Raw genomic sequence first — 26824 nt, forward strand, 5'->3', positions numbered from 1 at the left:
CGATCTCTTTTGTGCTTTGTTTCCACATGGAAAAGGAACTCATTGCCCTGGGACTGTGCAATTCCACTGGCTCACTCTTCCAGACTTTCGCAATTTCATGTTCCTTGTCTAGAAGCCTCGTTCAGGAGGGAACTGGAGGGAAGACACAGGTGTGTGTACAACCGGCCTCTCAGGACTGGTGATTTGGGTGGCAATTAAATTTTAATCCCTTGATTCTATTCTGAACCCAAATAAAGCTGCTCTGCCTGAAGATCCATGCTCCAGTGAGCTGTGTAATGAATCAGAGAAAGGCATGATTGGTTGAAGCAAATCATAAGGAACTGAATCTATAGGAAAGAGGTATAGTCTCCAGTTAAATCAAAAAATGATGCAATACTCCCTGCTACCAATAAAACTCAAAGTTGAGACATAGGATGTTGTCATGAAAGCCTAAAAATGGGTATGAGAAGGATACCAGTACCATCCACTGGAACTTTCTGCAATGATGGAAATGTTTAGAGTTTGCACCATCCAAGATGGCAGACACTAGCCACATGTGGCTCTTGAGCACTTGAAATGGGGCTAGTGCAACCAAGATCTGAATTCTTAATTTTTAACAATTTTAAAAATTTAAATAAGTACATGTCACTAGTGGCCACCACATTGGACAGCAAAGTTTTGTCTGATCTCTTCTGGCCCTTGTGGGTCTCAGGTCAGCGCCAGACATCTTTTCTCCACCCCTGGCAAGAGCATTTCATTCAGGGAATTTAAGCATTTCAGCTTCTGTGTAAAAGCTATAAGTGGAGAAAAACTTCAGCGAGGAAGTGGGAAGGAGTTATGGATTTATGTAATCGTTTGGATAACTTATTTGAATCCATGTTTTCTTGATCTTCCCACACTGATGATCAAAAGACTAAGAGCAACCTAGGCCCTGCCTCTGACTCATCTCCTAAAAGCCCCTTCCATGTGTCTTCTCTCATGCAGCTTGCAGGTTGTTTGGCCTCGTTAATGATTCTGATGGTCATATTAGCCACCGGATTCCTCTTTGAATCATTACCCCAGGTGTGTAGCTTGGACTTGGTGTGAGCTTTTTCCATGGGTACCGATTTTGCTATTTGTTTATATTTTTGTGGCTGTCTCATGGGTTTTTACTGTAACCCTAGCAGGGTGGTAAGAGCAAGGGCCATGGCTAGGACCAAGATCCTGCTCCACAACCTACTGGCAACTGGGACCTTGGGAAAGCCACCTCAACATCTCTGGGTCTTACCGTGTTTCCCCAAAAATAAGACTGGGTCTTATATGAAGTTGTGCTCCAAAAGACACATTATGGCTTATGTTCAGGGATGTCATCCTGAAAAATCATGCTAGGGCTTATTTTCCGTTTAGGTCTTATTTTGGGGAAAACACGGTAGTTTATCTACAGAGTAGGGGGTCAGAGTAGCTAATCTCCAAGGTCCCTTCTCTCTTTGATCTTTTATGACCTTATTCTTCCATTTAAAATCTGAGATGGCGTACAATCATAAGACATTTGTTTACTGATGTATTTAATCTAATGGAGATCAAGAACAATATAGAGTAGAGAAAATCATAATGTAGAAGGACCGTGGGTGAAATAATTCCTTGAATGCCCAGTTTAATTCTGAACCTCTGGACCACCATTCAGGTTTGCTGCTAACATATAAGCCTGGTTTTCCAAGGCCAATTTTAGTTAATCTAGTCCCGAAAATCCAGGTGTTCATGGCTCCCAACATACCATCACTGCCATGTAGGAAGTGAGTGGGCGAGGACATGGGGAGGGCAGCACGCGCACAGTGAGGAGCCAGCAAAAGGGGCTCTTGGATGCAAGAAGAGAAGTAAGTGTGGGTGTGCTGTGTTTCAGGCTGTGCTGTCGGCCATTGTTATCGTCAACCTGAAAGGAATGTTTATGCAATTCTCAGATCTCCCCTTCTTCTGGAGAACCAGCAAAATAGAGCTGGTAAGTAACAATGGTGATTGTTAGGTGAATATGTCATAGCAATGCCTGGAGTAGTGCTGATAAAAATGTGAGAAAGATAAGTTAGTGCAGTCAGTTATTACATGCAGTATCCAGTTAGGCAAAGTTAGGTTCCGTGTGTGTGTGTGTGTGTGTGTGTGTGTGTGTGTAACTCTAGGAAATTTGTAACAGGATTCTACATAAATCTTTCTGTCTTTTGACCAGACCATCTGGCTTAGCACTTTCGTTTCCTCGTTGTTCCTGGGATTGGACTATGGTTTGATTACTGCTGTGATCATCGCGCTGATGACTGTGATTTACAGAACACAGAGGTGACTGCACACACTGGGATGGGAATGAGTGTCCTACCTGAGACTGTACGGTTGACTTTAAATGTATTTGTCAACAGACGTCACTAGACTGTGAGCGTCTTGATTGTGGAGGCGATGTTCCTGGCACATAGTGTGTTCTCTGAACGCTTATGGAGGGAATCTCCACAGAAAATCAGCTGACATTTGTAGTGTATAGTCTAACCCACAAAGCACTCGCACGTGCATGCTAAGAAGCACCAAGCAAGACCATGGAATGTCTAATCCAAGACCTTGAGCTATATTCTGGCTCTGCCAAGCTCTCTGACCTTGAACAACTCACCCAACCCCATGGGGCGTCAATTTCTCAAGCCAAATTTAACTTCTCCATATGCTGACTTGAGAGTTTTGTTTTTTCCCCATACCTTCAGTTGACTACCTGCAGGCCCATGAGTCAGAGACGCTTCTTAGAAACAAAAAGAAAACCTCTCTTGCTTTAGATTAGAATAGGAAGATAATTGTATCTACTGAGTAGCATGAGAACTTGAGTTACACATGGCCCTGGCATGACTTGGGCCATTTTTGGCCCCATCTTTAAATGCCCAAGTCTTTTGTCCTAACCAGATGGTTTGTGTGGTATGTATGTGGTGTGGTATGTATGGGGTGTGTGTGTGTGTGTGTGTGTGTGTGTAGTTGTATTGTGTGTGTTTGTTAGTGTATCATGTACGTGAGGGGTATATGTGGTATGTGTGTGTGTCTGTGTGGTCTGTATGATGTGAGGTGTATGTGCTGTGTGTGTATTGTACATGTTGGGGGTGAGGTATGGGGTGGGTGTGGTGTGAGGTGTGTGGGGAGTGTTGGGCTTAGAACAGCACTGGGGATGTATTATATGTGGGGCCCTTCTGCAGAGGTGCCATATTAGGATCAAGTATTCCTGAATTCACTCGCAAATTCATACATGCCAGATAAACATGCAAAGCCACATGTTTCAATCACGTACTGGACCTCAGCACGATGGTGTTTTAATACACTCACTCTCTGTCTTCAGTCCGACCTACACCGTCCTTGGACAGCTTCCTGACACTGATGTGTATATCGATATAGATGCATATGAGGAGGTAGGACCTTTTCCTGTCATTTGAAATTGTTGTAAGCATGGGATGTGATTGGCTAACTAGATTTTATTTTTACCTAGGACAAAAAGTGGGATGAAAAGGAGGAGGAGGAGTCAAATTTAAAAACCTGAACTTCGATTTACTGTCTAAGTTCAGTTTTATAGTTTATAATATACTGTACATTAATTACTCAATCTCCTAATGTTAATTTCTCCCTTTTTTTAATAAGGATAAATAGATTTTTGGAATTCAAGTATATATTTATAAAATATTGAAACTGAGAAGATGGTTTGTATGTGCATGATTTTCTTCTGATGAATTTAATCTGATGGTAAAATACTAATGTTCACCATGTAAAATATAGGTGCTGGGGCTATGGAATTCTCCGGCTTCATTTTTAATGGTTAAAATTATGGCTTATGTTCTTTTTCTATGTGGAATCTCAAAGACTTTTACAAAATCTTTTTAAACTAGTTTTGTTTTCTGCTTGGGAAGAAGTCTCAGATTCACTACAAAGTATTAGGAAATGAGACTGGTGTTAGGATTGCTGTTTTCTCCTCCTTCCAAAGAATTATATACTGAATTACTCATTTCCAAACTGCATTCTAGAGTTTGAGGCTTCTTGATTAAATATTCACTCTATGTCACTTGGGTCCATTTCGACTCCTGCCTCCATTCTATGAATGAACAAATATAAACCTCTGTTCACTTTATTTGCCCGCTTCTCACAATCTGACTGGCAGCCTATCCACTCCTATCGAATTTTCTTTTTTCTTTTTAAATATTTTCAGTATCTTTTCTTTGTGTTTTATGGTCAAAGTGAAACAAAGAAAGACTTTTTAAAGAATGGGAAGATTTGCATTTTAAAGACTTTCTTCTCAGTACTTCCTCCAGAGCATAAGTGTAGAACTTAAGAAGGCCCTCAGCAACTTCTGTATTAATTTTCAAATTGGAAGAGGGAGGCAATTACAGTTTTGACTCTGAAATATTTACATGTATTGAATTCACTAACATTTTATTTCACAGGTGAAAGAAATTTCTGGAATAAAAATATTCCAAATAAATGCCCCAATTTATTATGCAAATAGTGACTTGTATAGCAGTGCATTAAAAAGAAAGGTGAGTCACAAGAAATTAAGAGTGATTATTTTTGAGGAGGGGACCTGTGGATTGACTGGGATGTGAGGGTCACTTAAATGTCCTGCTTTACCTTTCATAGTATTTCTCATCCATCTATCTATCTATCATCTATCTATATTATTGCAGAAAAACATACAGAACATAAAATTTACCATTTTAACTATTTTCAAGTGTACAATTCAGTGGATGGAAGTAAGTGTGTTTGCATTGTTATATAACCAACACCACTATTCATTCTCTTTTATCATATGCCTATATTACCTTTTCAAAATAATTTTAGAAAAAAAAAACGGAAAAAGCTAGTTTTAGATTTCTTTCTTTTGGGATCATGTCGGTTCCTTTTGTCACGATTAGCACTCGACCCCACACTGCCCAGTATATAGGAAAACCTCATAGTCAACCCACGGAATCTCTTAAATATAAGAATATGAGAAATCTAAGAAAAATACTACTCTAAAAATTCTCTTTAATACTTTGGCTCTGGTTGTCTTGAATCAAGACCAAGAATAAGAAAGGTATCTATTGTTCTTTTAATGAGGGAGTGATTCTGTTCAGCGGATGTGAGGGACAGGTGGAGAAAGGGTTGGGTGATAACTTGGCATAGAAAACCATCAAGTGGGGAGATGGGAAGATTAATTGCATTTGGGTGAGCTCCTGGGAACCAAGAAGTTATTGTGCATATCTTGCTGTTCTGTAAAGACTGGAGTGAACCCAGCATTCATACTGGGAGCAAGAAGAAAGGCCATGAAGAAGTACGCTAAGGAAGGCGGAAATATAAACATTGCCAATGCTACTGATGTCAAAGCGGTGAGTGAGCCCTTCATTGTCACCTACTTCTCTCTTGATTTGCAGTGCCCTCCCCCCTCCATTCAGTATTGAAGTTTTCACACAGCATGAAGTCCCTAAAATGGGAAAGTTCAGAAACAATCTATTCTTTATGTATTAAAGATAAATGACAAAGTCAGTTATGACAATACTTCTGAAATAAGTAGTGATATGGGCCCAGGAAAATATTGTTTTAAAAAGTAAAAAAAATCGCACAGTACCTTAATAAATTTTACTTTGTCATAGGTTCACTCTGCTTATAGTATAAAAAAGCTCAAAGGCTGCTTTTTTATGTTCAGGCTTCTGGTAACTTATGGTCTATCATGCTGACATTAATGGAATTATTTTAGAAGTTAGGGGAAAATAGATATGATGACTAAGGAAAGTGGATTTCAGTAGACAAAAAAAGGAGGAGAAAATAGAGAAAAAAGAAGAAACTGAGCTAAACTTGAATATTATATGCACATCCTTTTTTGTCACATTACAAGGCTGGGATATGGCAAATATTTTAGAAGAGATCTGGTGTAGTCAGTAGCTTGAGATTATAAGGACTAATTTTTCCTGATAACTCTTTCTCAGAACCAAACTGTGAGTTGTTCATAGAATGCTGGTGTGATTTAATTTTTGATGTAGGATGCAGAAGTAGATGCAGAAGATGGTACCAAGGCTGAAGAAGAGGAGGATGAAGTAAAATATCCCCCAGTAGTCACCAAGAGCACATTTCCTGAAGAACTGCAAAGATTTATGCCCCCATTGGAAAACGTCCACACCGTCATTCTGGATTTTACACAAGTCAATTTTATTGATTCTGTTGGTGTGAAAACTCTGCAAGGGGTAAGCATCATCTTGAACAAGTCATTTAATAGCTCTGTGCCCAGTGTTGCCATCAGTGAAGTCAGAGAGTTGACCTAGAGTCGTTTTTCAACTCTTAAAAGTTTTTGATGTTTTGTTCAATTTTTGATTATAGAAAATTTCAAAAATATTCAAAAGTCAAGAGCATAGTATAAGGAACTCCCATGTAACTATCACTCAGTTCAACAATTATCCATTTATGGTCAATCTTGTTTGGTTTATCCCCATACTCACTTTCCCCTTCTCTTATTTTGAAGCACATTGCAGTCATCACATCATCTGTAAATATTTCAGTATATATCTCTACAAGAAAATTTTTTAAAATCATTACCAGAATACCCTTATTACACCTAAATGAAATTTAACAAGAATTCTTTGATATCCCTAATTATCACTGTCCATATAAAAATCAAAAGAACTACACAATCATTTAAAAATGATTAGCTCAAAAATGCATAATTATCAACGCAAAGTAGTTCAAGTGAATGAACTAGAGTGTCTTGTATCACTGAAATACATGTTGGTAGAAAAAGACTTGCATCTGGCACAGACAGGAGAAACTAAACTTTATTTCAACATTATTACAGATTGTAAAGGAATATGGAGATGTCGGTATTTATGTGTATTTAGCAGGATGCAGTGGTAAGTACACTTCTAGAATGGGGAGAAATATTAATATTTTGGATTTGTTTCTCTTTTTTAATAACTGTATTTGGAAATATTTTACCCCAATTTTAGTTTTTGGTGAAAATGAAAATTATTCTCTTGATAATCACTCTAAAGCGAGCTTTGAAATAGCCACTTCCAGGCACCCCTATCCCTGGAGTACCTGTTGCAGGCCTCCTGAACAGGAGTTGGCGGAAACAAACTCATAAACCGTTGTTCTGTAACTATTTAATGGCTGCCATCAATATAGTTATATAAAATCATTTAGGTTTTACTGTTCAATGTCTGTTTTTGTTTCACATTAAATTTTGGTTAAAACAGTGCTTGAAAATGAGTTCTACATAAAGATATCACCTTTCACCTACCAGAATGGCAAAAATAAAGAATGCTTGACAACAAGCTCCCTGTGGGCATACTGTGAGAGACCAGGCACTCTCAGACATTGCTGGTGTGAGTGCAAAATGGAACAGCCTCCATGGAGGCTTTTAAAATCACACGTGCATTTATTTACCTTTGAACCAGCAAATCAGCAATGTGCTACACACATTCAAAATGGAGCATGTATGTGGTTAATCATCACAGTACTTCTATAAAAACAAAAGACTGGAAAAAACTCCAGTATCAAACAAAAGGGACGGGTTAAATCAAGTAGGCTACATTTACACGCTAGAATACCATGTCGTTGTAAAAAATTGAAAGAAAAGATTACATTTTTTAAAAAATCCAGGATAATGTATATAGTATGCTTTCTGTTGGGTAAGAAAATGGGGGAGATAAGAATATATATTTATATATTTACTTATATTTGCATGGAGAAATACACAAGAAAATAATAAAAGTAGCTTCCTGCGACTGGGGTGTGATGTCATGGGTACGGGGATTGGAGTGAGACTTTTTATTACATCATTTTAATAGTTAAACTATATGAAAGTGTTTTTGTTTTTGATTTTTTAATGTTCAAGACTGATGCCCAGAGTGTGGGCTAATTTTCTTTTCTTTTTTTTTAGCACAAGTTATAAGTGACCTCACTCGAAACCGGTTTTTTGAAAACCCTGCCTTACTGGACCTGCTGTACCATAGCATTCATGACGCGGTGTTAGGCAGCCTCGTTCGAGAGGCGCTTGAGGAAAAGGAAGCCGCGGCCGCCACACCGCAGGAGGATTCAGAGCCCAACGCCACTCCTGACGTCTAGATGTGGAAGGCAGCCTGGGATGGGGTATGAGCCGCTCGTGAAGTCACTCATGTACACATTTTAAATACTAGACACTAGATTTTTTTTCTAAAGTTAAATACTAGTAGTCGAGGCTTGATTTGGAGGGTGAATGACGCATAGCAAGATGTATCTTACTTGTGTGTGTTTTTTAATCAACTATTTCCAAGATAAATTGGCCTCTTGCCTGCATTTATTACGCAGTGACATTTCTGTTACTTTCTGTTATCATCTTTGTCAGCCAAGCACTTAAGAATTTTTTCCCTTGAAGTGTTTTATCTACAAATCAGATAGGCTGTCTCCTTGCTTTTGTACTTGTTGGTCTACAGACTTTCTGTAATCAGAGTTATCTAACCAGGGGGGCATACCCACAATTTTCTAGCAGTTCTTTTAAAATAACCTTTTATTATAATAGAAGCAATACAAGTACATTGCAGAATATTAGAAAAAAATAGACAAGCAAAAATAAGAAATAAAAACATTATATTGGCACCACTCAAAGATTATCACTAACACCTTAATGCATATCCTTCCAGATCTTTCTCTATGCACACGAGGTCTGACAATTAAGTTCGTGAACTTGTTGCACCGATGTTGCTAACCTTTTTTGATACCAGAGGGATTATTCATTGTGAATTTGTACCAACTGAACAGTTAACCACGTTTACTATTTGGAAGTACTGAAAAGGCTGCGGGAAAAAGTTAGACGACCTGAACTTTTCGCCAATAGTTCATGGCTCTTGCATCACGACAATGCACCGGCTCACAGGGCACTGTGTGAGGGAGACTTTAGCCAGTAAACAAATAACTCTACTGGAAAATCCTACCTACTCATCTGATCTGGCCCCCAGTGACTTCTTTCTTTACCCAAAGACAAAAGAAATGTTGAAAGGAAGACATTTTGATGACATTCAGAACATTAAGGGCAATAGGACAATAGCTCTGATGGCCATTCCAGAAAAAGTTCCGAAATTGCTTTGAAGGGTGGTCTAGGCACTGGCGTTGGTGCATAGCTTCCCAGGGGGAGTACTTCGAAGGTGAACGTAGTGATATTCAGCAGTGAGGTATGTAGCACTTTTTCTAGGATGAGTTCGCGAACTTAATTATCCGACCTCATGTATATTTATATCTTTTAACCAAAATAAGATCATTCTCTACATAATGTTCTGTGACATATTTTGTTTCATTCAACAATCTCCACCTTCTCATTCTAGGACATTTTGACCTCAGACCATATTCAGATTTCCCCCACTTGTCCCCAACTTTGTAGTTGGTTTTTCCAAGCTAGTATCCATTCTTTTTTTTTTTTTTTTTTTTTTTAAATTAGTTTCAGGTGCACAAGACAAAGCAAAACTTAGACGTTTATCATTTATATCCCTCACACTGTGTGAACCCCCCTCCCCCCATCCACTATCCCTCTGTACGTTCCCAAAACTAGTATCCATTCTTAAATACAATTGGTCATGTCCCTTTAAGTCCCTTAAGACTATCTTAATCAACCTCAGTCCCTTTTTTATGATATTGACCTGTTAAGGACACTGGGGCAGTTGTCCTGTAGAACCCCATGTTTTTAATGTGTCTGCTTGCTTTCTCAAGGTGTTATTTAGCTTATCCCTTTATTTCCTAAACTACCTGTAATCTAGAAGTTATATCTAGAGACTTCATGGAATTGAATAAAACCTTTTTTGCTCGAATATATCAAAGATGAGACACGTTTCAAATCACATCACATCAAAAAAGACAGAATATCTAGTTGACCCTGCCATTAACAATGCTAAGATAGATCACTGGATTAATATGACATCCTAATCCCCCAATTACGTTTTCACCTTTGTAACTAGTGAGTTACCTGTATGATGTTCCTTTGGCATTGAATGTATTCCCAGTTCCCCATTAGCCATTCACCCAGGGGTTTTAACATCTAGTGATAATTCTTGCCTAAATCAATTAAGCATTAAGGTTTCTGAATTTTTATCCAATTCTCTCATTTCTTCTGTGTTTATTATTATTTGATGTTTCTATGTAAAGTACAGCTTTCCTTCCTTAACTTGGGCTATTTGGTCATCTTTAAATACAGTTCTTACTGGAAAGGCAGGTTAATTTTTTCCATTTAATTATCAACTTCCAAGTAAGAATTTGGTTTAACAAATAGATGGTGACAAATTAGGTTCTTTTAGATTTCTTTTTTTTGGTATAATTATAGACTCATGAATTTTTATATTTTTAATGTATTTCAGTGTATTATAGTTATTCTTTTTGGTGCTAAAATGGCCACAACTATGACCTGTAGGAGCCCCTAGAAATGTTGTTGCTAACAGTGAAGTAGCCTTACAGACCATGTATTTAAGAAAACTCTTAGGTATAATTTAATATTTCCTTAAAATTCCATAAGAGTTATCAGTTAATTCTTCATCAAACTCAGTTTTAAGCCTATGAGTAAATAAAATGCTTATTTCAAGATTCTCTATAGTTGTTGCAAAGGAGTGGGGGAGACTTTTAAACAAATTTGTCACCAAAAGTTCTTACTCTTGTAGTTCTAACAGCTCACGCTAATTCAAAGCACAAGTATTAGCTAACCTGCCGAAAGCCTTCCCTGCTAAGATTTACTGTTTTGTCTTTTTTTGTGTTTTATTGTTGACCCCTGGTTTTAGTTTTCATGAAGAAAACACTGCCAGGAGAAAAGTGGTCAGATCCCAGGAAAGAACTATGTTAGCATGGGTCTAGTTGAAACCAAACTGTTGTTTGCTTTAACTCCTATGAGATGTCTCAGTGACTTCACTAATTTAATTCCAGGTAGACACGTCCCATCTAATCAATACTCTATCTAGATCTAGAGTCAAATTAGATTTACATCATTATTTCCTTAGTAATCATCACACGTGAGAGCAGATACATCTGCATTCTGATACAGACTGCCTTCTGAAAGAGCATGTGTGGTAGAACCTCAGTTATACTAGAACTTTCGGAAAAGGGCCCACCTCATTTCAGCCATTAAAGTGGAACTTAAAGATTTTAAACAATGGTATATAAAAAAAATCATTTCATATTCCTTAGCAGCCGTCTTCAACAAATGCTTTACACAGAGTAAATACTCAGGTCCTAGTTGTTGATAGGTTGGAAGAAGTGCACGAAAAAGTATTTGTCTGTATCTTACAAATTTTTACTTAATTTTAACCTATTTTCAATACACTTCTACCATGTACACAAAAAGTACTTAAGTCTTACTACAGGGAAATATGTTTTTGTTTGAGCATGACTGAGAATGTAAGAGTGCATTTCAAAATGTATTTTATCTATATGTAAATATTTTGGAATATTTTACTTAGAATTGTTTCATATAGTGGGAAATTTCCTGATCTTTCTTTACAGTCGAGCTTTGCCTCTACTTTCTTTCTGGACTTTAATAGCTGCTAGCGTATGCCTTTGTTTTTCAGCCCTGGTTCAAATTCAGATTATTGCCCTGTCAAAATGGACGTAGTGCATGTTGGTAACTATAGGACTAAAAGAGCCTTATTTTATGGTAAAAGAACCGGTATAGAAATGCTTTGTCTTTCTCAAATCCTGGGTAATAGGACAGTGGTTGATGTCTACCTCATGGATGGATGGAATAAGTTTGGAAACAATTGTGAACCAGGGCCCAGGAAACTAATTCATGTCCTTGACACTAACTCTATATAATCACATGGCAGCTCATCACGGGATCCCAATTGCCAATCTCATCTGCAGTGGGACCCAGACAGTGAAGGATGTGAATCCTCTGCAAGCCCTGGGAGCAGCTCACTTTGTAGTTTTCAGATAATACGTAAAATCCCCACCGCATGTGCTCTGATCCTGTATTCTTACCTGTAAGAACAAGGAGGTGCCTGCCTCCCAAGGTGCATTGTGATAAAATGTGTCTGCCCTCACGTGTGTGTGGAGAGGGCAGCAGACTCAGAAAATCTGCCCTGGAGTGAGTGGGTGTTTTTCAGTTTTCTGGGGGGGAAGTGGGGGGGGGGAGTGTGCCCTTGTGTGGGGATGCGGGAGGGAGAGGGAGGGACGGGTATGTGGTGGGGAAGGCTTTATTTATTACCTCTGCCCCTTTAAAGATAGTATATCAATTTAAATTCTAAGATCAAATAAGTCTTCCTTTGTGTGAGCCTGTATGCTTTAGTGAGTGCAAAAAATGCTGTTGGTCGTTTCTAGTGTACCTTTCAGGAATGCTTTTAGGATTCAGTATGTTTAGACTCTTGATAATGTGGTTTGAGTGCTGATAAGTTGATTTGAGAATAAAAGTATTATCTAATTCTCCAAACGTATAGCCAACCAAAATGTATGCAATTGTTTTGAAACCCCTCAAATCCCAACAACAAAATGTTCAAAAGCTAGCACTGCACCAGGTAACCTGCCTGCCTACTGACTTGGATTTAATCAAGTCTGGGCATCTCACAAATCCATCTTGCCTTTGAAAAAGGTTTACCAAGTTTTTCATTGTATTGGCGTATAGCATTTTACTTTACATAACCGATGAAACTGAGCTTTGTGGAAATTAAATTTTTATAAATCTAATCACATTTTTTAAATGTTAAAAGTATTTTTTAAAGTATCACTACAGCATTATTTTTCTAAAATCATAAACCCTTTGTATTCTGATTTATCAACATCCTGACAAACATACATACGTACAAGCAAACACACATACGTATTTTAGGTGGAGGGAGTCACTGGTAAATGTGTTATTGTATCTTTTTAAATATGGTACAAACATGCTAATCCAGATAGCATTGATGCTATCTGCATGTAAATGCCTGGGCGGAAACACCCAACGTTTTCAAATTCATCGTACATTTGATGTGTAGCCAGTTCGATTTTTGTCACATAACTGCAATATTAAGATTCAGAGCCTATAACACATTGGGCCTAAGGTCAAACATACCCAATTTGAGTTGTCTCAAATTAGTGCATATGATGTATGTGACTATATGAAAAAATGGTAAGACTTCAGTGTTCTAAATGCTTACATTTATCAAAACATTACAAAAACGCACTTCATTCACTTGAGTATACTGTATTAAAAGCAGAACCTGGAAATGGTTTGCTCTATTTTACATCTCATGAAATCATAACTAGGGCAGACTTAGGAAAAATTTTTTCTAATCAATTTCACAAAAAATGAAAAATCAAGGAAGAAAGGATGTTGGTTGGATTTTATGAATGATGGGCTTTAATTTTTCTGCTTGAAAACTTTCATGTTTTAAATATTTCAATGTAACAGTATTTTCTATGTTGTCAACTTTTTCTTTTGTGAATTAAAAATGTATCCAGCTCTATTTTGCATTACTTATGAATGTTGAACTTAATAAAAATATTCTTTATTGTGCTTGGGTGTCAGTATTTGGGGGGAGAAGGTAACTGTGGTGGAAGTGGGGAGGAGCTATACTGGTGTTTGCATAAGAAATAATTTTAGAAAAAATCTGTTGAGAATACTACTTTTATTTTAGAAGTACCTCACAATACACCAGACGTCTAACAGGAGCTTTACCCAACTTTTAAACCATTAATTTATAAAATGAAAAGAAGTACTTCTCTGTATGAAGACAATTCTGGATTTTCTAAATTAGATTATTATGTGTATATATTTCTCTTTGTTTTACTACTTTGCTGGTCATTAAAATCAATAATTCTTAATTAATTTGAAATCAAGTCAAATGGCAAAACAAAACCTATTACATCGGAAGCTTCTTTAACAAAGTTTGGCCAGAGCTTTATTACTCAATGAAGTAGGGAAAACCCATGGAAATGCATGTGGTCATGTGCCTGGATGGGCTATTCTGAGGAGGGGCAGAAGAGCATAATGATGAGGCGCATAGGTGAGAGAGCTGACAAACTTGAATCTGCTACAGGTGAACTCGGTAGGAAAGTTTTTGCGTTCCTCAGATCAAACTCCATTAGATCCACCTCACTGGGCAGATGGGATGACACAAGACATATGTACAGCATCCAGCCAAGACCTATCTTATTTTACTATAAGACCGGGTCTTATATAACATACTATATTAATTTTTGCTCCAAAAGACGCATTAGAGCTGATTATCCGGCTAGGTCTTATTTTCAGGGAAACACAGTAGACCACACGTGCTCTAAGCAAGCACTTTATGATATGGAACCCTAACGGTAGTGGATCAAAAAACAGTCAACATACATTAGAATAAGCTTTTCTACCTAATGATATTAGTTATCACCTTTTATTGTACTACAAAGAAAAAAATCTGAAAAAAAGCATACAATTTTGAAACCATTTATTTTTTGTGTGAAATGGTTAACAAGCGTACACAAGCTATGGATTCCAATTAAAAGAAGTGTCTCAGTGAAAGCCTTGAGGCTCAGTTGTATGTCATGTAACGAGGAGTAGCACTGAACTTGGCATAAGACTTGATGACCTTATTTACAGCTTCCAAGAAGTCCTTTTCACTAGCGATTTTTCGCCGCGCTCTGATAGCGAACATACCAGCTTCTGTGCAGACACTTCTAATCTCAGCACCTTTCAAACAAAAAGAAAATAATATGCTTGATTACAGCAGTCTGGACAGACAGACCAACAAATACAAACAAGACATTTCAACCTACCAGTGCTATTTGGACACAGTCGTGCTAACAATTCGAATCTGATGTCTCTTTCAACACTCATTGAACGAGCATGAATCTTAAAAATGTGAGTCCGACCCTGAAAATCAGGGAATTGAAAAATATTACAATGGAAAAACATGACAGGAAGAAAACATTTCCCGAATCCCTTTTCTCAAACGACATGATTCTCTTACTTCGAGGTCCGGTAAGCTAAATTCAATCTTTCGATCCAACCTCCCCGGCCTCATCAGAGCCGGGTCCAAGGTGTCGGGCCTGTTGGTGGCCATGAGCACTTTGATGTTGCCTCGAGGATCAAAGCCGTCCAGCTGATTGATCAGCTCCAACATGGTTCTCTGTACTTCATTGTCACCTCCAGCACCGTCATCAAAACGAGCCCCTGAGAAGACAAAAGGGAGCTAAGCTCTGAGTATGGCTCTGAGTAGCACCTGCACAACCACAGCCTCAGGGCAAGTGAACGAGTTTTAGGTGAAGCCTGTAAGAGCGGCCTGCTTTACATAAAACTCATCAGAAAGTGACTCTCATCACTCAAGAACACCTGTGTTGTTTGACACATCGTACACTGCACTGGGCAGCAGAACACATGCAACCTTTGCACCATAATGGTGTTGGACGGTATGTCAGAAACTGCCATACTCTTGTAAGTTTCTCAAAACTGTCCTTCAGAATAGGGCTAAATCCATGATACAGCAGAACTGTAACAACTTAACATCACATGGATTTGCGTATATTAGAGCACTCTTGGTTGACGTCAGTCTCTCATTTCAACCGACATAGCAAAAACACAAGAAACGCCTCCAAATATGTATTTTCACTTTTAAATTATATAAATACATACTGTTGTATTAATGTATTATGTACATTATAAAACGCAAAAAATAAAAAATTTTAAAATGAGATTAAAATTAAATACAAAAACAATTCTGCTGTTTTCCTCCTGCACCAACACTGTTTTACACACAATCCACCCTGGAAACCACAGCTTCACAGCATCCTGACATCACAAGGCTTATTCCAATACTGTAAAAATGACTTCAGAGTCACCACACTGCTTCACTAGACTGTGCGCAAATTAACTATGTGAAGACATTAACTCCAGGCTGTCCTAACCCAACAATGCCCATCCAGTCTAAAAGCAAGACTCCAGGTAACTTAACCACAGTCCCCACAGTGTGACAGGGGCCACTATATTTTCAAGTCATTTTCGTCACTAAGTTCATTAAACAACTGTCTGGACATGACACTTCTCCAGCTACTAAGGATTATTACTCTTAGAGTCTGTAACAATAGTCAAGGCCTATAGAACAGTTAGTTTTCAAAGTCTCTCACATTCAAAACTTACTTTAAAGTTCTCAAAAAACCAGAAGTAAACAGGGCAGGAATTATCATGCCCTTTACAAGACGAGCAAACTGAGGTTCAGAGTTAGTTAAAATAACTTACCTAGATCGCACAGCTAATACTGTATTTCATCAAATCTATGAAGCCAACCGTAACATTATTTTACGTATACTTTATGAAAAATGACTACCAGTTAAATTATGCCCCAGTGCTTTCTTATAACATGAAGTGAAATTGTATCCAAGTTAGGAATTGTTAAATGTGAAAATATGTGTTACATGAATGAAATTGGGAAAGTATAAAGATTAAGACTGAGAAATAGCAATGCTATATATTTTTTTTCCTTTATGGTGTAGCCCTACTGTTTATTAGATCTGTGGCTCCAATATGCCAGCGCTCATAAGAGAGTTGGAATTCAAATTGGGTACAAGATTAACATATCAGGAGAACTCTACACATATTATTTTAGAACTCTCGTGAAACCCAATCCTAAAGTAGTCTCTAAAATACCAGCCATACCTCCAATAGCATCAATTTCATCAAAAAAGATAAGGCAGGCTTTTTTTGTTCTGGCCATTTCGAAGAGCTCTCGAACCATCCGCGCCCCCTAATGAGAAAAAACAATATGTTAATTCAAAGTTGGTTTTAAAATCCTTTAAGATATAGTAAATTATACCTCAAATGTTTCAATATTCCTAACAGTATTCTCAACCATTATTACCTAAGACTATCTCAAAAAAACTGAAGCTTGTAACCTCCACTATTACCTAAGGCTTTCTCAAAAAAACTGAAGCTTGTAACCTATTTCATCAAATTAATCTTATTAGCCTCAAAACAATATTAAGTAATCTCATGATTCTGTACCTATGAAATAGCCAAAAACTTTCTGACCCAAAGAGGTCAAATTAACATTGTTAAATAAAACATAGGCTCCATTTCAATCAGTAAAACCTAAGGAAATAAAAGCATCTGACCTATCACTTGGCATTTCTGATCACTGAATTTCATTTCTAAGTTTTGACCAGAGAATTAAAAGCAATGCATATCTCAACTCATGCAGCTCCTTTTCTAATTCTTATTGTAAGTATATCAATCATTAATGTTTCAAATACAATATATACAGCCTTAGACTAACTCTCTAATGAAAAAATTCCACGGGGTGTGTGTGTGTGTGTATAACACCTGTGCACATACAGATAGAGACAATCTATGTCCTCTCTTTCTCAGTAGAACATAAAACACTGCCCCTGAAGTGAAAGTAGTTTTGAATGCATTCACTGGACATTTCTGGGGTATTTATCTTACAAACCAAATCTGTAGAAAATGTCTTCCTTCTGAGTAGGGAACACAATGATTAAAAATTTTAAGCAGTTTATGTCCAAATGACTACAAGGGAAGACTGGTGTCTTCTGGGCTTCTGAACCACCAATTACAATCCATCAATCAAAAAATTTCAGATCTAAATCTTTCAATGTGGAATTGCCATTTTAATTTCATCCAGGTTTTGTAAGTCTTTAGAGCTACATATTCTTTCATATGATCACATTACTTTACCTCACCGACATATTTCTGTACAAGTTCAGATCCAATAACTCGAATGAAGCAAGCGTCAGTCCTATTGGCTACTGCCCGAGCACAGAGTGTCTTGCCTGTACCTGGTGGACCAAAGAGCAGCACGCCCTTGGGAGGCTCAATGCCAAGGTTAACGAACCTCTCTGGCTGTAAGAAAAACACAATTTTTACACTTACTATTTCTGGTATAATCAAACTAAGACTACTTCTACATCAATATATTTAAACCAAAATTATTACCATATTTTCCCGAAAATAAAACCGGGTCTTATATTAATTTTTGCTCCAAAAGATGCAAAGGGCTTATGTTCAAGGGATGTCATCCTGAAAAATCATGCTGGGGCTTATTTTCCAGTTAGGTCTTATTTTCGGGGAAACACGGTTAAGTCCACAATCCATATACTTGATCTAAATAAGAACTTTCTAAGATGTAAGATTTGAACTAGACTCATCAATACATAAGACTGAATGGCTTTTAAAGGTGTTTCTACTGTCCAGGCTTAACAAATTTTTTTCCTCTAATTAAAAAAAAAAATGTTAGTGTTTAAAGCACAAAAGTATGATCTGGTATTTAATATTCTAGTTTTCCATTATCCTCCCAAGCTTAATTTGATTTAATTTAAGCCCATTTCCTCTTGGTATCATTAAAACATGTGACTTCTTCTACAATAAACTCTAACATATTTAACATATTGCTAGAAGTTATACCTCAGCTTCCTTTGTCACTTAAAACAGAAGATCTTTTTTTTTTTTGAATAGGCTTGACCACTCAATCCTTTTGCTTACTGTTCTGGAACTTACCAACTCGCCACACCTCTACTCTCTATCCCCCTCACAAATTTTCATTAAGGAAAATATAAAATTTAAAAAACTAATATATATGCAATTTTAGTGCACAGTACACAAAAGACTATCACATTTTTATACAAAGAAACTTAACATGTAACAGACTTAGCCACTTACATGAAGTAGAGGGGTTTCAACTACTTCTCGAAGTTTCTCAATCTGTTCTTTACAGCCACCCACATCACTGTATGTGACATCAGGTTTTTCCTCCACCTAAGAGAGGGATGAAAATGTACAATATATAGCCACAAGCTTCTGAATACTAGTCCAAATGTCCCGTAGAGTAGACCCAATGCCCTAAAAGAAAAATCAGACTTATAGCAAATAAGAATTTTTTTTAAAAAATTGAATACTTTGCCCAGTGTCCTAGAACCACTTGCTATATTACTTATGACACTAAGTGAGAAACAAACTAGTAAAATAAACACTTTCTCAACTGAAAATGGTTTTAAAAACTTTGGCAACTCAACATATACCCACATACCAATAGTTTATTAGTTAAAAAGTGTCAAAATTTTTTGAGCTGGATGCAGTTGTATACTAAGTCATGCCATTTTTTTCCTTCCATAGTTTCTTACCTGCATCATGGTAACTGTTGGGTCAATCTTTGGAGGCAGTGGAATGTGAATTTGATACTTATTTCTGTCCACACTGAAAAGGTAAAAAAGAGCCTCACACAGTCAAAAACTTTTCTAAGTGAATTACCATGTAGTCTATATACATTAATTCCATTAGCTCGCTTAAGTGTTTCCTCCACCTACACGTTACCTTAAATACACTCGCAAACTCAACTCTAAAATTCTGCACTGACTTTATGATACTTGAAGCCATTCATAAAAAGCCACAGAGAAGGTGGGGGAAAGGAGGGAGTTCGGGAAAGGGGAAAAGAAGAAAGGACATTCAACTGTAGTATCCCACTAGACTATCCCTAGGTATTCCACAGCAAGCAGTGCATTCATTCTGAAAAAGCCAAAGGCATGAAGTGACATGGTATCTTTAATGAAAGATGAGCATTTACTGTAAATAGAAATCTTACCCAACTCGCATCCCTTCTTCAATGTCAGTAGGTGCTACCTGATCGCTGAGGTCCACCACAAACTTGGCAAACTGCTTCACGTTGATAATGTACTTCGGGTCCTCCGAATCAGCATTGATTATCTTCGTGCACCTAACACAGCAAAAGACCTGATTCGTAAGGAACCTAAGCCACTACTAACGAATTCAGGTAACTTGATTCTCTCCTGGGCACACAGCACACTAATGAGCAGGTGTAAACTAGAACTGCAGAAACAGGGCCACCGTTAAAGATCCTTTTGTACAGAATATGCTCAATCCCAAGGGTCCACTCAACTTTCGTCACACCATAAAATGTTTAAAAGACATTAAAATGTTTAATATTCCCCTGGAAAATTAAACCCAAATATTTCATCATTAAGAAGTTTTCTAATTTCTTGATTTTCATAAGCATATTCCTTTATTAGTGATACTCCTTTATATCTTGTTACTCTTTTTTATTTTCCCTATCAGAAGACCATCATCTTGCCTTACACCAAGTTAACTAATAAATGTGTTTTTCCATTCTTTCCTGAGTTTATACTTCAAATCCATTTTTATTGTTGTTGCTATTTTTAACATAAATGTATTCTTTTTCTGTGTGACATGATGAAGGCAAATTTGTAATACCATGTACATCACAGTAGAAAGTAGTCTACTGCCTTTCTTCTTCTATACTATCTGTATACTGAAGAAAAACAAAAACAAAAAAAGAACTCATGTTAGAAAGAATTGATGTCATAAGCTGTGGCAACAAACACAGGGAAATACAAAATAGTCTCTGGAATGTGCATACAGGTAGCACTGAAAGTAAGGGAAAGAATGCTTTGTCCTTATAGCATAATTGTGTGATGGGGCTGTTTCCTGTCAATAGCCAAGCTCTACCACGGAGGCAGAATTACATATATAGAAAGTATCTATCATTACTTTATCTGACAGACCCTGCCAACACTGTATGCACAGATACAGATTTTTCAATCCACAGCTGAAAAAGTATATACTATACAGGGACCTCAACTTCCAGAATGAAGTAAGGACCTTCGAAAATCTGCTCCTCGTTAAAAGCAAAGTGAACACTGGCAAAAACAGTCAAAATCAACATTTTGTGAACTCTGGAATTGAGGGCAGTGGGGAGAGTGCAGAATGAGTTTGGAGCTGCCCAAAGCCCAACCCACAGAGAACTGGCACTGTTTGACCTGTCTGACAATTAGCTGAAGAGTTCCAGTCTCAGGACTTGTCTTTATTTGACCTGACTCAGGGCTCACTCGGTATAAATATCCCCACCCACAGGGCAATTGTCGGAAACCATCAGTGAAAACTGCTTAACATCACAACTGTCTGAGGCAGCATTACATTACCAGTTGGGGCTAACAAGAGGCTGATCAAAACACTTCAAAGGAAAACCAGTAACAAACAGCAACAATAACAAATCTTGGGGAAAGGGGAAATCAGATTTCCAAAGCTGACATGTTATATTATATTATATATAATATTGTGTGTGTGTGTGTGTGTGTGTGTGTGTATTATATAAAATGTCCAGTTTCCATCAAAAAATTATGAGAAACAAAAAGAAATAGCAAAGTATGGCCCATACATAGGGAAAAAGCAGTCCATAGAAACTGTTCCTGAGAAAGCTTAGACATTGTCTCACGAAACAAAATATCACAAATATTTTTTTTAAAAAACTAAAAGAAACCATGTTTAAACAATTACTGGGAAGTATGAGAACAATGTCTCACCAAAAAGGAAGTATCAATGAAAAGAGTAATTAGACTGGAATATTATTTGGCTATAAAAAGAAATGATGTTGTGACACAAGTTGCAACGTGGATGAATATTGAAACATTATGCTAAGTGAAAGGAGCCAGAAACAGAAGATCATAGATTTATATGAAACGATTCCATTCATATGAAATGTCCAGGGTAGGCAAATCTATAGAGACAGAAAGTAGATAAACGGTTGCCAAGGGCTGGGGAAGGACTGCTAAGAGTATGAGTTTGTTTTTGGGGTGATGAAAATATTCTGGAAAGAGTAAAACAGAAGTTCTCAAGAAATGCTAGGGCAAGGAGTGGGGTGGGATAACTTTACTGAAAATGAGGAGGGTATGGAGATGAGAAGGGAAGAGCGAGTAAACAGAAGTGAACCTGTTGCTGAAATTCCCTAACCCTCCATCTCCACTGTTCTTCCAAAATATTGGAAATTGGAGACAACAGGAGATTGAAAACAACTTCTCTAGGGAACAGATCTAAATGAAAAGATCTAAAGACACTGACACTGAAGGCTCCCCAACTAAACAGCCAACCGTATAAGCTATGGTGACGCTTAGGATCAACACGCTACACTGCTGGATCTAGAGCTTCTGACAGCCTTTTGGTCTCCCACTGAAAGTAAAGCCCAAAGTAAAATTATCATACATCTAGCATAAAAGACAGACAGCAAGCAAAGAGAAAAAACATCTTAGAAGAAGCAGAAACCGTCTAGTTATCATTAATTTCCTTAAAGCTGAGAACACACTATAACCATGATACAAGAACAGGACATTAAAAAAAAAAAAACACATACCCTGAAAGAAAAAGAGGTCTTGGAAATTAAAAATGTGTGAAGAGAAGTAGGAGAAAAAAATCAACAGAAGGAATCAAATATAAAGTTAAGAAACTCTCACAAAAAGTAGAGCAAAAGCACACAAAAAAAGAAAGGCAGGAGAGAAAGATGAGCATATTAGAGAAGCAATCCAGAAGGTCAAATATCCAAATAATACAAGTCCGAAACAGAAGACCAAGCAAATGGAAAAAAAAAGTTAACAAACACTTTCAAGAAAACCTGCCACACTGAAGGACATGAGAGCCCAGCACCTTAAAAACAGACCAACAACAAGGCATGTCATCATGCAATTTCCGAACAAGTGAGAACAAAAGGACACCCTACAACTTGCAGAGGAAAACCAGGTCACATGGACAGAATTGGGAATCAGTGGCTTCAGACTAACAACACCAGGAGGCAGAGGGCTATGGAACGATGCCTTCAAAATTCTGGAGAAAAACTTTATACCAGCCAAGACATTTTCAGATATATGAGGTCTCAAAATATTACCTCCCAAATGACTCTCTTTCAGTCAGCCACCAGAGAATACAGCTGACCTAATGAGGGTGCAAGTAAACAAGAAAGAGTTGGGACACAAGCCACAGGAGAGAGGTAAAGGGAACCTCCAGGGTAAGAAGTCACAGGATGATCGTGATTCGACAGGTGTAAAGGGGAACTGGTCAAATGGAAGCAGGTCGGAAAGTGCTGGGAAAGACTTCTTTAGGAAGATGAACCTAAGACAATACGTTATGCAGTTAGTGCACCTGAGGATTCCAGACAGAAAATCTGATGGACCGAATGCATCTGAAGAGCAACTTAGACAATCAGAGAAAATTGAGGTGTTGAATTAGTAATATACATAAAAAAAAACTGGCAAATGAAAAAACAAGGCAATTATGACAAGGAAAACAAAAAGTGGTACAAGAAGTCATCAGTTTACTACTTGGCTCTTTGTGAATAGGGAGTACTTAGCCATAAATACAATACTGAATACTGATCTCAATTTTAATACAATGACATTAGAAGGATGTAGGGATAGGAAGTTACACCGCAGGATTAAGACCAAACCACTTTTAGTAGTTGTTATGTCTGAGGAAGGAACAGTGGGACAGCAAGGATGGGAAGGAAGGTTTTTGTATTTGCTGTGTATCTTTCTGTATCATTTGAATCTTTTATATGATTATGTCTTCACTTATTTCTTGATAATTGTTTAAGGCATAAAATTTTAAGCCCAGATACTTTTGTAGAAAGCTTTATGTACTTGGAACTTGAAAACAATTCTTTATGAACTATCACATTATACCCAACACTCTAAAAAGTGACTAAAAGTAGATAAAAATAAACTTCCACAGAGCATACCTTGCAACCTGCAAAGGCTGTTCACTCTGGAGTGTTTGCTTATCTGCAGCCAAATCCCAGAGCGCTGGTGGGGCCAGGCCAGTGTCAGACTCTTTAATACCTACATAAAGAAAGATTACAAAGTTCACTGACATGTAATGCAAACCCCAAAGCAAGCTTTCTCGACCTCAGCACTATGACATTTTGAACTAAATAGTGCGCTGCGGGGAGTGTCCTGTGCATTACATGATGGTTAGCAGCATCCCTGCACTCTACCCACTAGATGCCACTAGCACCACCTCCCCCTCAAGTAATGAGAGCTAACAATGTCTCCATAACTACCAAATGTCCGGGGGGAGGGAGGAGGCAAAATCGCTCCAGTTGAGAACCACCGCCCTAAAGTAGTCATAAGCCAAAAATTTAATGCTATATTTGACATTTATTTGCGGTCACATACTATAGAATTTCACCATTCAAGTTCCCAAGAAGAAAAGTTTCCAAATACAAGGTAATAGCCCACTTACTTCAAGCAATACCATGTGAGATCATATATTTATTTAATAAGAAAATTTAACTTGTTTATTAGTTTACTGATTTTGGCTTTGACTAATAGAAACATTACTTGCTTGTTTCTTAATTGCTTAAGCATTAAACTTGGTTATAAAAGGCACTACAAGAAATTATTAAATGAGATCCAATCTCTTAACAGGAAGGACAATTTTTAAAATCTGAAATTCATGAAAAAGCAACATTTGTATTTAAACTCCTTTGATATAATTAACACATTATGTTTAAAGAGAGGAAAGAGGAGTAAAAAATACACACACACACACACATACCAGTGAGCTCATTAATTTTCTTGAGAAGTTGTTGAATGTCATCTTCAACCTGCTTGATCTGCCTGGAATAAGTGCTTTGACCCTAAGAGATAAAGATCAGTTTAGCTAGAATATCAGGAAATCAACAATTTATTAAACTACAAAACATTTAACAGTTACACACATTTTAAATACAGTAAATATTTATGTAAATTATTTCAAATATCGTTCAATATAGTACCACACTTTAATTATAAATAGTATAAAAATAATGTATAAACTTAGACACACTGAATATTGACACTCTAATCATTCTAGTTAGAAAATGTAGGTAGGTAACTTTCTTCAGTTAGGATTACTATAAACTGTTAGACATCCTCTTCTAATTATTTTGGAACAGCAATACTAACAATAGTTCTCATTTCAACATAAAACATCTATATTTTGTGGACATTGAAAGGACTTACGTAAGTTTTCAGCAAGGCAATATCCCCCTCATCCAGAGCTAAAAGAAGAAAGATAATATTTATGAGATCTAAACATAAGAAACTAGAGCTAACAATTCTCTTCTGTTCAATTCACACTGAATTAGTTGAGTGAGAAAAATTGTGCAAAGTTATAATGATATAAATACAACCATCAAATAATTCCCACAATCAAAGACAGTAATATTTTATATGATTGGGTGAAGGCGGATTAAAAAAAATACGTAACATAGCTGCTGAAGAGCCTCATACTGATGTGACACAACAAGAATAGGGCAGCCAAAGAACAGAGTTTGAGAATCAAAACAACCTGGCACTGGTCCCAGTAAGGTCATGCATTTGCTAAGGAACCTTGGAAAAACCATTTAACCTTTCTGAACATCAGTTTTCTCATCTGAAAAATAGAGATAATACTAATTTACACTCACAGTGTTGCCATAAAGATCAAATAAGGTATGGATGAAGAAGCACATAAAATTCTATACACATTCGTCATACTGTATTCCAAGGGATAAATTTATTAATACATTTACAGAATGATAACATACCCAGAGACATACACAGATGAAATGTCAAGTCTCTGTAACTAAGTTTTCCATTAGGTGACTGAGTTCCTCTGAGGTTTGCAGTACCCTAAAATATTTTCAAGGGAAACAGAGTGTGGGATGAAAGCCCAGAGGAAATATTCTTTCTTTGGAGGGAGGGTGGAAACGGAGAAGAAAAGGTGCTAGGAAAGATTGAAGTTGTTTAGGAAAGGAACAGTAATAGAATAGACAGGGAAAAACCACCAAAAGAATGCTTAAAAATAGCCTATAAAGAACAAAAGAAGAAAAAAGCATAAAGATAAGACTACAAAAGGGGCTACTGGGAGGAAATCATGTACAAAAATGGTCAGTAAAAGTGATATAGTCTCTAAAGAGAGTAATTGGACCCCATCAAATTACAATTCCATTTCTAAAATTTACCCTACAGCTTATATCTGTGCATGTGGTAAAAGTTACATGAATAAGGTTATTCATTACTCTTTAATGGCCAACAGATTGGAAGAAATTTAAATGTCCATCAATAATAATTTCATACTTTCCTGTATACCCAATAAAGTGGGATACTATGCAGATACAGACATTAACTCTTTACATAATGATATGAACTTATCCCTAAAATATATTGATTGAAAAAAGCAAAATGTACAGCAAGTTACATTTATGCAATTATGCAAACTTGCTTGTACATTCATTGAAAATGTCTAGAAAGATAACGCAAAGTGACAACATCAGTCGCCTTCGTGGATAAACGGGTGGCTGGGCCAAGGATAAGACATTTTTCAAAGCACTGTTTTCTGCCTTTTGCGTTTTAGGCATGTAAATGTATTATTATCTACTCAAAGGAATGGTTTTTAAAAAGAAAATTATGTCTCAGGATCCTAGCTACACACTGATATCACCTAGCTGTCACACTTGAGAAAGAGGGACAGGAAAGAGGATGCAGGTTACCAAGCACCGCCAGGCGGGGGAACTTTTCAAGGCCTGCAAGGCCAAGCAGGGTGCGTGAGTTACTCAAGACCTGAGAGCTTAACGTGAATAAATATTTCGACCAGCGGGAAATGAATATAGAACTTGGAGCGGGGTGAGGGAGACAGAGAAAGCAGGCAGGCTCACCCTGCTGCCGCCCCGGACTAAATCACAAGCGGTACTAAAGGGACCGAGCGCGGGGCAGGAATCCAGCCTCCCTCCAGGGCCAAGCCTCTTTCTAACCCCGGGCGGAAGCTCCTGGCTAAGTCAACTGACCTCGGATGGGCTTGTCTTCCTTCTCCTCTTCTTTGGTTTTGCGCTGATCGGCACCGAGGTAATCCGGCATTTTGAAAGATCCAAGGGCCTCGGCTCCCTGGTGATTACACAGCACCTTCTCCGCTTCCGGTGGTGCCTTCCTTTCCCTTCCTCCCCGGAAGTAAAGTCGGCTCCGCGGGCCCCTTTCCTCCGCGCACCAGAGGCAGAAGAGAGCCACGGAAGGGAACGCTCGCGTCTGGGTCCCACTTACAGGGAGTAGAAGGAATTCCTTGTTAAAAGAGAGCGTGGGTTTACCCTGCACCTCACAGTTCTCTGAG

General features: G+C 37.6%; 2 protein-coding genes across 2 annotated transcripts in view; one reads left to right on the top strand and one right to left on the bottom strand.

Moving 5' to 3' along the window:
• The window catches only part of SLC26A5 (solute carrier family 26 member 5), a 56093-nt gene extending 42670 nt beyond the window's left edge, over positions 1-13423 (top strand). The window contains exons 11-20 of the mRNA XM_074340620.1: positions 36-149; positions 964-1041; positions 1859-1954; positions 2177-2283; positions 3308-3377; positions 4401-4493; positions 5214-5321; positions 5973-6173; positions 6779-6833; positions 7865-13423. Of these exons, the coding sequence (XP_074196721.1) occupies positions 36-149; positions 964-1041; positions 1859-1954; positions 2177-2283; positions 3308-3377; positions 4401-4493; positions 5214-5321; positions 5973-6173; positions 6779-6833; positions 7865-8049 (1107 nt within the window). The 3' untranslated portion in view covers positions 8050-13423. The remainder of the gene's footprint in view (positions 1-35; positions 150-963; positions 1042-1858; positions 1955-2176; positions 2284-3307; positions 3378-4400; positions 4494-5213; positions 5322-5972; positions 6174-6778; positions 6834-7864) is intronic.
• A 902-nt stretch (positions 13424-14325) lies between these two features.
• On the bottom strand, positions 14326-26664 carry PSMC2 (proteasome 26S subunit, ATPase 2). Its single transcript, XM_019744565.2, has 12 exons — positions 26508-26664; positions 24703-24740; positions 24257-24338; positions 23439-23538; positions 19482-19613; positions 19024-19096; positions 18563-18658; positions 17582-17746; positions 16547-16634; positions 14865-15067; positions 14671-14767; positions 14326-14584 (listed from the first exon to the last, which is right to left on the bottom strand). The coding sequence occupies exons 1-12, from the start codon at positions 26575-26577 to the stop codon at positions 14427-14429; spliced, it is 1302 nt and encodes a 433-aa protein (XP_019600124.1). The 5' UTR covers positions 26578-26664; the 3' UTR covers positions 14326-14426.
• Between the last annotated feature and the right edge of the window lie 160 nt (positions 26665-26824).

The sequence above is a fragment of the Rhinolophus sinicus genome, linkage group LG09, assembly GCF_036562045.2.
Source record: "Rhinolophus sinicus isolate RSC01 linkage group LG09, ASM3656204v1, whole genome shotgun sequence".
Lineage (NCBI taxonomy): Eukaryota > Metazoa > Chordata > Mammalia > Chiroptera > Rhinolophidae > Rhinolophus > Rhinolophus sinicus.

What these genes read in the sequence shown, in the direction of transcription:
- PSMC2 (XM_019744565.2), bottom strand. Translation starts at nt 26,577, where the DNA reads ATGCCGGATTACCTCGGTGCCGATCAGCGCAAAACCAAAGAAGAGGAG. An exon ending in GAAAATTAATGAGCTCACTG is followed by an intron (nt 23,539 to 24,256) that starts GTATGTGTGTGT and finishes TTCTTTATGTAG; the next exon opens with GTATTAAAGAGTCTGACACT. An exon ending in TTAGCTTACCGGACCTCGAA is followed by an intron (nt 14,768 to 14,864) that starts GTAAGAGAATCA and finishes CCTGATTTTCAG; the next exon opens with GGTCGGACTCACATTTTTAA.